Source organism: Dendrobates tinctorius, unplaced genomic scaffold, assembly GCF_039654945.1.
Source record: "Dendrobates tinctorius isolate UK_male_01 unplaced genomic scaffold, ASM3965494v1 ptg000083l, whole genome shotgun sequence".
NCBI classification, from domain to species: domain Eukaryota; kingdom Metazoa; phylum Chordata; class Amphibia; order Anura; family Dendrobatidae; genus Dendrobates; species Dendrobates tinctorius.
In genome coordinates, this window is record NW_027361751.1 from 18,315,994 (window position 1) to 18,327,394 (window position 11,401).

Sequence of the window (11,401 nt, forward strand, 5' to 3'; positions counted from 1 at the left end):
GCGGGCGGTTTAGCTAATTTGCATAGGCGACAGGTCCGGCAAGTCTCGTCCACAACAGCATGCAAGCGTGGATGGTAAATTTTCTGTTGTAACCATTGCAAGGTCTTTTGAGCTCCGAAATGAGCCCCTTTTTCGTGGGCTTCTCGAGCCAGTTCGTTAACTTGAGCTCCGGGCGCAACTACCTGCCAACTCGTCATAGATGTTGTTCGTGATGTCATTTTACGATACAATAGTCCCTTTCGGATAACCAGTCTCTCCCATTGTCGTAACATCAGTGACATGTTCTGAGTCAAAGTCTGTCTTTGTGAGTCAGTGGGCAGTTTGCCAGCGGTTACCCATTTTCGGAGAAGCCCAATTTCTTCGTCTTCTTGCTGCTGTTGGATCCACTTATCCCGGGATTGTTCCAGCATGCCCCTTAGGGTCTCCGTGGAAGGTACTTCCTGGGTGGCAGCTGTAAGCATGGCAGCGGTGAGGGCGACTCTTCCCTGGGGTTGTATGTCGAATCCTGGAGAGAGCATCAGCGTGTACATTCTCGACCCCTCTTTTATAGATAATTTTATAGTTGAATTTCGCCATCCGGGTCACCCATCTTTGTTCCAGAGCTCCCAGTTTGGCGTTTTCCAAATGGGCCAGCGTGTTATTGTTGGTCCGCACCACTAGGACTGGATGCCTTTCTTGAAAAGTATAATATTACAGGGTATATGCACTAGTTTCCTTAATATTGCGTTGATCCAGGGAGCTAGTCTGATTGCCATATGTGGAGTCAGGAAGGAATTTTTTTCCCCAATGTGAAGCTTACTGGTTGCCACATGTGGTTTTTTTTGCCTTCCTCTGGATCAACATGTTAGGGCAAGTTAGGATAGGATATGGGTTGAACTAGATGGACTTAAAGTCTCCCTTCAACCTTAATATCTATGTTACTACTTCGGAGTCCGCCAGGTACTCTGCGAACCGCTCCGTCATGGCCCACACTACTGCGAGGAGCTTGAGCTTAAAGGAGCTGTAATTGTCAGGGTAGCGCTAGGAATCATGGAGTGAGCGGCTTCCATAAGCGATCACTCTCTCCCGGCCATCTTGAACTTGTGACAACACAGCCCCCAGCCCGTGAAGAATTCCGTCAGTGTGCAGGATGAACGGTTGCGAGAAATCCGCATAAGCTAACACCGGAGCATCCGAGAGCGCAGCCTTAAGGCCTTGGAAAGCCTCTTCTTGAGGTTGTCGCCACTGGATTTTTCATCCATTTGCCCCAGCGGGAGCCCCCTTCAGCAGGTCATGCAGGGCTCGAGCCCGGCATGCAAAATTCTTTACAAAACGACGGTAGTATCCGGCCAACCCCAGGAAGGCCCGCACGTCTTTTATCGTCTCGGGGGTACTCACCTCCTCTGTTCCCTGGGTACAGTTTCCTTAGAAACCTCAGATGGCGGTACTCCTCCCTACATGCGCACGGCCAATTTTTGTACCATACTTTAGCCTTTGTATGGCACTGTTCTTTGTGGACCTGATCTCTAACCCCCTATGAAATTCTAAATCAAGAATACAATATGGCTTTGGGGCTTTTGTTGTGGTACCTCAGAGAGTGACAAGGGAGGCTGTTGTCATGGTGAATGCTTGTCAAGAAAGACATGCATCTTGTCCTTCTACTTGACCACCATGCTGCTGCATTGGGTCAGGCTGTTGCCTCTTCTCAGCAATTGGCCAATTATAGGCCCCCAATTTCTTACAATGGTGCCACATGCAAGTGTGCTTCTACCAGAGAGGGTCATGGGATGCTAGTGCAAGAGTTACCTGCTTAGAGGGGGGGGGGGGGGGGGGGGGGGGGTGTTCAATATAATCATTACCCAGCAATTCCCACTCTGCCCCATAGTCCTAGGGGTTTCAGGGATAGTCAGCATGTCCCACCATTTGCAGACCACAAATCCATGTATGTAGCATGAGATACTCTGACAGCTTGTACAGTTCCATACTGGAGGTCCTCTTATACCCATGATTAGGGTGCATTACCATAATTCTGACCATGGTTACCCAGATAAGGGCTCACTGACATCTGTCCTGCACCCCTTTATAGCACTGGCAGAAACAAGGCAACTTCACACAAGATACCCCATTATTAACTAGAGCACATCTTAGGCCTGTTTCACACTTCCGTTTTTGTGTCCGCCAAACGGATCCGTTTCCGTTTTTTTGACGGAAACTGATGCAAACGGATCCGTTTTTTTAAAAACGGATCCGTTTTTTTGACGGATCCGCGGTAACCGTAATGGAAGTCTATGGGACAAAAAAAACGGATCCTGCAAAAAATGGCGGATCCGTTTTTTTACAGAAAACAACGGATTTTGACGGATTTGAAAAAACGGAAGTGTGAAACAGGCCTTAGCTTAGATCACACAAGCTATGTGTCAAGAAGACCCATAGACAGTTGAATTGCAAAGTTTTATTAAAAATTGAATAAAAATAAATATAAAATCTATTAAGAGCATATATTACAGAGCATCAGTTTCCAGCTATGAGACATTCTTGGCCAAGGCAACTATGAGCTCTCCGTTAAGTTGTGGCAGGCAACTGATCCTCATCTGTTGACTCCTGGCATATTTGTCTCTGACAGACTGCAAGAAAGGAATTAAAAGTGAACACTTCAATTATACTGTGGTGGTTAAAGCATGGTTACCCAGATTTGGCTGAGTGGGTTGATGGTGTAAACTGCTGAAAATTTGAGTGGCATCATTAGCCATACCACAAATCTTACTCTAGTGATAACATATCAAGAATTGTGGCAAGCCACTTATCAGATGTTCTGGATTCATTTAAGAGGCTTGTGCCTAAGGGCCTAGTCACACAGCGAGATTGCTGTGGCATCACAATCAGCAATCTTGCTGTGTGTGACACTTGTCCGCGACCAGCCCCTCTGCTGGGTATTGCTGATCGCGCTCAAATGTCTTGGGCCATTTTGATCGTTGGTCTCCTGCTGGCCAGTGCGCATTGCGGTGTGTGGCAGCAGGAGACCATCAATCAGCGACACTGGTTTTTAATGTAAACATCAGGTATCTAAGCCATGCAGTGCTAGAAGCATGATATTAGTAAGATGTGTTACAACTTCTGTAGTTACACCTAGCTCAGACAGCCATAGCCTCTTGTGGACTGGATTTCTTACCATGAACTTTGTAAGGCCTTGGTTAACTTTTAGAACATTCTTTGCCAAGTGTTCCATGACTGGGACCAGAGAACTTTCAGTGTAGACCATGTAGTGCTGTAGAGTTGGTGTCTGTTAAGGATGGATAAACCAGTGAGATTTGATTTGTATGTCACAAGGCTGTTGCATATAAGGACACCTTTGCTTTACACTGCATAAAGTTAATTTCCATAAAGCATTTAGTTTGTATGCTAATGTCAGAGCTACAATTAGATTATACCTTACAGCTTGTAAACTCACCCATTCACCACCATCAAGAACCTTCTGGGACAGATGGAAAGCTGCAGCGGCCACCTGCGATGGTGGAAAGTGAACCATGTCGTAGTCCAGCATTGCCAGTTCCATCAGGTACTTGGCCAATGTGTGCAGTGGGGCTTCCACCTAGAGTGTCAGGACCAGACAAGAGTTCAGATTAGACAATTATGGCTACACTAGTGTTATGTTAAGTCATTACATCACTGGTATAGGATACAGAACATGTTACTAGGTCATGTGTTCACTTGCCTCGCTAATCTTTGATGCTCTCCTCAAGAAGTGCAGAGGTAGAGGTCTTCCAATATCAAATTTGAGTGCACGGAGGATCTGCATTTCCATGTTTCTGATCTGCGCCTTTGTGTAGGTGTGATCAGTCACAAATGAGAAGTCACCAATTGCTGGGCAATAGATTTCTTCATATTTACATGCAAGGAACAAGGCAGTTATTCCAGCTAACTGCAAGAGCTTCTTTGGCACAGGATTCTCCTATAATAGAGGACATTGCATTATACCCCAGAATTAACTTCAGAGGTTGTCCACTACTTTTTCATAGAACTATTCTTAGGATAGTTCAGTGTCTGATCAGTCAGAGTCCGACACCCCTGCCACCAATCAGCTGTTAGTGTTGACGACCAGAACTGCTTGCAGCACCACTGTCTAATGGCTGTGGCAGGGTACTATCAGAAGACAGATCCACAAACAGAACAGCTGATCAGTGGGGATGCCAGACCATGATGACTTGTCCCAAGGATAGGTTGATGAAAAAGGAGAAGCCAATTATGTTCTGTGGCTACAGCTATGAGTTCTGATGTCCAAGAGGGTGCAGATGCCTTCAAACATTGGATTGGTGAAAATTCTACTATGAACTGGTGCTCAGCCTCACAGTAACATCTGTAGGTTAATCATATGTTCTGGGATCTCATATATTAAAAAAAAAAAAAAAAAAAAAAGAAAGCTTACCTGCAAGAAGCGATCCAGAAGAGAAACAGTCATAAACATAGTCTCCTGCAGCAACTTAAAGCGGATGTGCACTTGCACCAGCCAATCAACCAGGATAGCCCTCATGTTACCATTGATTTCCTGCCCCTTCAGGTAGTTCATCTTTATTGGTTGCTTTGTCTGTGGAAATAGACTTAACAGATGCCAACACAACCTCCTTGCATACTAGGCATGCACTTTACAGCAACATGCTGGTGGAGTAGAAGCCACAAGTTTCTAGACTTCATGTATATCTGAAGTACCAATGAAGTTGTACACAATATGTTTCACAAGACCCCAAAGTGGTCTGTATACATCTAGCCTATAATCTGATTATCTACTAATTCCGTATAGACTAGTTGCAGAGCCCACTACCCAGTTTCACTTTGCAACTCCTGCCGTAAGGCTGTGTGCACACGATGCAGAATTCCTGCGGATCTGCAGCGGATTTTACCGTGCAGAAAAGCTGCGGATCCAGTGTGATTTATGGTAGCATGTAAATCAATAAAAAAAAAAAAAAGGAAGAAATCCACAGGAAAAATGCAGGTCGTCTGACCTGCAGATTTCTTAAGTTCTGTGTGGAAAAATCCACAGGGCAAAAAAGTATGTGTGCACTCAGCCTACGTGTTGCCCGGTGTGCTGCACACTGGCTATATCGAACAGTCACTTAAGCTCAGCTATGATACACTAAGCACCCGATTAGAGATGGGTGCCTGTGTGCAGTTGAACTAACGGGATTCAAAAGGCTGAAATTGGTGGCAAGGCCACATCTTTGTAGGGTGCTAATGGTCATATATCACTTAGATGATTAACACCCACCCTGCGGTTGAATACAGATTTTAAGCTATGCTACAGTAGATTACATGTGCGAGTCCTCTTGGTGGCCAAGTTCATACAATCCCCTTTCCCCAATAAATGAGTGCAGGAGAACAAAGTTTGAGGCCAACAGGACCTGGTTGTTTTGGGTTTGTTGCACTGATTTAGAAGATCCATTTTTTCTGTCAATTAATTTTTAGCCACCAGTTCATTATAAGTGACTGACTGCACAGGGGCAATACTAATCAGCACCCACCTCTAGGTCCATCATATAGCAGTAGATGTCCTTCACATAGTCACTGCAGAGCATGGGGTTGCCAGAGTCCTCTCCATCCACATCCTTTATCTCAAGGAGTGCATTTGAGAAGGCCTGGCTCTGTTCTTCCATAGGAGAGGCCCCAGGTGTTTCCATGGGACTTGGTGAGGCCTGCTAATAAGAATAAGTACCAAGTCTTAGGCTGTGTTCATATGTCCAGTAATCCCATTAAAATGGATTCAGCAGCAATTTGACAAAAAAAAATTTACAACTTTGCCAGAGGATTTGGTACAATGAATGGTAATACTGTATATTGTAAAGATTTACAGTCAGTGTAAACAGCATGGTTTTAAGACAGTCAGTTTTTCCATAGAGTTTGTTAAGCACCAACATTCATGTCAACAGCACCATGGTGTGACGCCTGCAGTGAATGGATGTCGTGGAGGTGTGACCAGAGCTTTAAAACCATTAAGTTTACTTGGTCAAATGTCGTGATCCAGAGTGTATGTATATATTATATACACACAGGGAATAAGTCTTATCTGATGAGGCCATGCACCTACTCTGAAGATAGATCTCCAGATGGCTATACAACATGATGCCAAAAGGACAAACTTGAGATTAGATCCAGATAGAAATCTTTAAGGCCATATTCCAACAATGGGCTTTCGAGGTTGCAGAATTTCTGCACCTATTTAACTTGGTTTCTTGTGTTTGTGCATGTTTTGACACTGGGTTCATCATATCTTAAATCTAACAAATGCCAACAAGTTAGGAGACAGAGCCAGCACTTTAGACCAAAAAGTTATTTCTACAGGTGCAAGGTAATGTTTCTTGTAAAGTTGTGGGGGGGGGGGGGGTCTCACAAAATGTGGGTACATTTTAGTAGTTAGAAAAGTCCACCATTTGTGTCGAGACAGTCAATGCTCCCCTGCTATAAACTGTCATTTGCTGTGTCTGACCATGTGGAGCTCCTCCAGTTCATGGTCCACACATACCAGAGCTCCTGTCCAGGGAAGCAAACACAAGGGCCAACAGCTACCATATTTCCCCTGCATGTTTTATCACAGTCTGACCTGACTTATGAGCTAAGGACTGATGTAGGAGTCGCAGCAGCTGTTAATCCTTGTTCATGGACTTAATTTACGATGCGCTCACAGGACATGTGATAGAAACTCACTCCTGTTATAAAACATGCAGGGAAATATATTTCATCATACAAACAGCTATGAGCCCCTTCTGTTTAGAACAGTCAATTTTAGAACTTTGGTCGGGATGACAATTTCCTCTACGTTTTATCATTTATTGCACAAAATAAAGACTTGTTGAGGCAATAGAAGCCAAACTCTTGACCATCAGTTCTAATGCTGCAGTCTCAGCCTACAACAAGTCCAAAGCAAATACGACTTACCATCTTCTCCTCCTCTTTAGAAACTTCTCTGACAGGTGCTAGTTTCACAACCTTCTCGGTGACATCGTTTTGAGAAGCCTTAACTTCCTACAAGGACAGTTCATGAAGGAATAGATCAGCATTTGCTTAAATAGTTAGTCTTATTCTTCATATAAGACTTGTAAGTTTATATAGATTTGGGGGGGGGAGAAGTCGATTTGTAGGACCTGGTCCAGCAGAAATGTTAGCCACCAGTTGCCATTGTATGAAGCTCTGAGAATAATGGCCTCCGCAGCTAATCATGATTACCTAGTGTGACACTGCACACTGGTGAATCAGAGGAACTACTCCAGGATCAATGGACCAAGTCCTGCAAGTCTATTCGCACCAATACTGTTTATTTAGTAAACACTTGTTTACTTTTTGCCAAGGAGTCTGACCACAGGCTGTCTACTTGATAAGCATTGCACTGAAGTCAGCCAGGTTTAAGAAGCAACTGTGCACCACAGTGATCCCTGCCAGCTTCACCACGCTTATCAGCTTATTAGAAAAACAGCTTGTAAGCGCTGCATGTTATGTCTAGCAGCAGTAGTCAGTATAACCAAAGTTTAGAGGCAGTAGAGTGAAAATCTCAGTTTCATCACTAGAGAGAATATATATATATATATTCTCTCTAGTGATGAAACTGAGATTTTCACTCTACTGCCTCTAAACTTTGGTTATACTGTTGGCTTTGGGGTACTAAAAAATAAAAAAAATTCCCTTTTATATATATGGAATTTTTTTTTTTTTTTTTTTTTTTTTTTTTTTTTATTTAATAGTACCCCAAAGCCAACAGTCTAATAAATTGGGGAGGGGAAGTGGGGCAGTCAATGTCAATAAGCAGGCGTTTGGGATTAGAGTTTGACAGCCATTGCTCCCCACAGAGCATCAATGTAGACAGTCCAAGCCTCATTCTGTCTGCATTGAGGCCTTCAGGTCTGGGATCATACAGCAGGCAAGAGATAGTTACTGTGAAGACAGGGACCCAAGAGTGCATACCTACAGAAGTTGTTAGCACATGGATATGCCTTAGATTAAGAAACCACAGGTCCTTGTACCAAAACTCTGAAGTCTTCAAGGACAACTCATGACCTAATCCAGCACGTGTGCTGTAGCATTAGCCCATTTACGAGACTGGAGCCTCCCAGTGACTTGTGGCCACCACACCTCTTACCTTTTTCACAGCCATTTTAGGTTTCATGCAGTTTCCAATATCTCCCAGAGCATTTCTTTGCCGCTGTCTGGCAGTCGCTTTCTTCCCAGCGACTGCAGCATCCATGTTGTCCGCATTAATACGCATGCTCTGGAAACAAGTCAGAAATACTGAGGTGACCGCAATGTTCTCCAGCAAGTGGGCACATTATAGGGGGCTGTGGTTGTACTGGAACATGTAATTTATGGCCATTTAATCAGCATCCCCTCCCCCACACTGATGGGCTAAAGGTCAATCCTAAGCCATACAAAAAAGGCTACATGTGCAGTCAGTGCTAGGCCAGTACTCAGCCCTGTAAGGCGAGTGTAAACAACACTTCAGGAAGCAACAGGGCTTTTTTTTTTACTACTTCACTCCTTTAGACCAAGTTCTAGCTTCTGCCAGGAGACAAATATGTATGATTTGCACCCACATAAACAAATCCCATAAAACAGCAGCACAACACAAGAGTGGCATTTACCTATAACCAAACATCATATACATAACTTAACCATTACATCACCTAAAGTACCAGCCAGAGCACTTCCCCTTACCCTGGTCATCACAGCTGCCATCTTTACACCAACACACAATCTGCTGACTGCTTCCTCCCTGTGCTTTAAATCCTGGAAACTGTCATGAGATTGGCCGAGAGACCATCAGTAAGCAGCTGCTGCCATTTACGCCTGATTTCTAGCCAGGATTAGGATTCATTCACATGATTACCAACTGCTGCTGGTGTTAAAAAAAAAATCATGACTGCACATGGATGACAAGTGAGGAAAAAATCACCCCACTTTTCTGGATGAAGTTTAGGCTGTGTGCCCACGTTGCGCTTTTGTAAGCGTCTCCACAGTGTTTGAGCCGGATCAGACGCTGCAGAAATGCTTACAAGAAGCTTCCCATTAAATTTAATGCATTTTTGGCTTTTTGTGCCAATGCATGAGTTTTTAAACGCTCAGAAAACGCTTAGCGGCTAAGAACGCAGCATGCTCATTAATATCCGCATAGCTGCGTGTTTGTAGCCATTTCCAATGTTCCCAGAAAACGCGCGGAAATAAAACGCGCGGTTTCTGGGAAGGAGTCCGGTTTTCTGAGCGTTTATAAACGCTAACATGGGCCCATAGCCTTAAACTATTTTTTATACGTTCATGTGAACCTCTCCTTAGGTGAAGACTGTGGAGCCAATACATCAAAGTGTTTCCACCAGAAAACCGGCATAAAACATTTTGAAAGCATTTTTTGCGCAGCATGAAGTTGTGAAAAAGATTTGGTGTTTTCAAAATAGGTGGAGCTGAGGTGGATGGTGAGTCTCCACCCAATCAAATGTGGCGGCAAAAATGTTACTCCAGCCTCCGAGGTGAAGTGTATGGAGGCACAAAACACTGATCTCTAATTTCTGCGTGCCCCTCTTTTAAGCCTTATACCCCAATTTATCACTGCTGATTCTCCAGTTCTCTGGTGTAATTTGCTCTTTTTCAGGCCTGTCTCACGCTTCAGTTTTTTGACGTCAGTCAAAAGCCGCCACTTTTAGAAAAAAACGGATCCGCCCTTTTTTTGGCGGATCCATTTTTTCCCCATAGACTTACATTAGCGGCGGATTTTGACTGATGGTCATCCGTTGCTTCCGTTTTTTGAGGGATCCGCTAAAATTTTAGCGGTTTCCAGGCGTAGCAGACGAACAATGAAACGTTTTTTTACACTGGCGGCCCGCTTTTTCTGATTTATCGGCGATGCTTTTTAACCCTACGCCGTTCTGGAAGCAGCGAAAATCTCTCTTGTCACTTTAAATTTCATTAACTTGGCAGCTAAAACGGATCCGTTTTTTCACTGACGTCAAATAACTGTAATGTGCAACAGGCCTTCATGGCCTTATTATCTGCGCCTTAGGCTAGTTTCACACTAGCGTTTTTGAGCGCAGCGACGGCCTGCGCACTGCCGCTGCTAAGCCCCGCCCCCTGCCGCGCCTCTGCCGGTAGCTCCGCCTACCGGCGCATGACGCTGCATGCGCCCTGCGTCCCCTATCTTTATCACTGGGGGCGCAGGCCGTGCGCAGTATGCGTTTGGCGGCGCATGCGTCCTTTTCACAGTGCGCCGACCTGCGCCAAACGTAACCTGCTGCAGTTTGGTTGTGCCGGCGCACCGTCAAAAAGGCGCATGCGCCGCCAAACGCATACTGCGCACGGCCTGCGCCCCCAGTGATAAAGATAGGGGACGCAGGGCGCATGCAGCGTCATGCGCCGGTAGGCGGAGCTACCGGCGGAGGCGCGGCAGGGGGCGGGGCTTAGCGGCGGCCGTGCGCAGGCCGTCGCTGCGCTCAAAAACGCTAGTTTGAAACTAGCCTTAGGCCGGGTTCACGTCACTTTTTGCCACAGATCACATTTGAAGCCCTGAAAAATGGGATTCTCTGATGATGGTGCTATTGACTTTAATGAAGCAGAAGGAGTCGCTGTGTCAGACCTGATTATCGGCAGTATCCACACAAACACGTGGTCAACTGCATATTTATGCCCTCATGAAAAAGGAGAATACTGATGAAAATGAGGTGAGATGGAGCACAAAATGACAATGTGGAGTCATAAATTCATTGGCCCTTCAGCAAATACTCCTGAATCCAGTTATTCAGGACTTCAGATGGCCACTGACACGTGGCAAAAACATGATGTGAACATAGACTTAGGCTATGTGCACACGCTGCGGATTCACCCACGGATTTGTATCTGCGGATCCGCAGGTAAAACAGCAGCTAAAATGACCTGCGGATTGGCCTGTGGTTTTCCCCTGCGGTTTGACACCTGGACAATGGAATAGGTGGCAAACCGCAGCGGAATCCGCAGATAGAATTGACATGCCACTTCTTTCTGCGGATTCAGAACCGCAGCTTTTCCGCAGTTGAAAATCCGCAGCATGTGCACAGCGGATTGTATATCACATTCTACATTGTACTGTACACTGTCTGCAGAACTGCTGCAGATCCGCAGAGGCCAAATCCGCAGCGGATCGGCAGCGTGTGCACAGAGCCTTACTCTCTATGACCCCAGTTCATTATTTGTATTTTTTAAAGTCACTTTTCTTTTTCTGTCTTGTGGTATTTGCTGCCGGTTTCTGCACCAAATTCTTCAAAACGAAGTAACACAGTTCATGAATTTGACACAAAATCATAAATCCTCTTTATTGATTGTCTTTAACTGTTTTTTTTATTTTATATATGTGTGACTTTATTTGGCTGGATTCACATTTGCGGTTGTGTCCGCAGCGTTTCAGCCGCATACATCCACATGCGTC

General features: G+C 45.0%; 1 protein-coding gene across 2 annotated transcripts; it reads right to left on the reverse strand.

Annotated features, from left to right (window-relative positions):
• Positions 1 to 2,416: 2,416 nt before the first annotated feature.
• CCNB1 (cyclin B1) lies at positions 2,417 to 8,823 on the reverse strand. 2 transcript variants are annotated; one of them, XM_073584183.1, is made up of 9 exons: positions 8,671 to 8,823; positions 8,099 to 8,227; positions 6,904 to 6,990; positions 5,493 to 5,663; positions 4,403 to 4,561; positions 3,692 to 3,928; positions 3,428 to 3,568; positions 3,149 to 3,259; positions 2,417 to 2,603 (listed from the first exon to the last, which is right to left on the reverse strand). In XM_073584183.1, exons 1-9 carry the CDS (start codon positions 8,689 to 8,691, stop codon positions 2,502 to 2,504), a joined length of 1,158 nt encoding a protein of 385 aa, XP_073440284.1. In that variant the 5' UTR covers positions 8,692 to 8,823; the 3' UTR covers positions 2,417 to 2,501. The 2 variants fall into 2 exon arrangements, with proteins under 2 accessions (XP_073440284.1, XP_073440283.1); XM_073584182.1 differs by having other exon boundaries at positions 5,493 to 5,666.
• Between the last annotated feature and the right edge of the window lie 2,578 nt (positions 8,824 to 11,401).

Excerpts from the sequence above, each read along its gene's own strand:
- CCNB1 (XM_073584182.1), bottom strand. The coding sequence starts at position 8,691 with ATGGCAGCTGTGATGACCAGG. Across the intron at positions 3,260-3,427 it reads TTCTTGATGGTGGTGAATGG|ACACCAACTCTACAGCACTA; the intron begins GTGAGTTTACAA and ends CATCCTTAACAG. Across the intron at positions 2,604-3,148 it reads AAGGCCTTACAAAGTTCATG|TCTGTCAGAGACAAATATGC; the intron begins GTAAGAAATCCA and ends CCTTTCTTGCAG.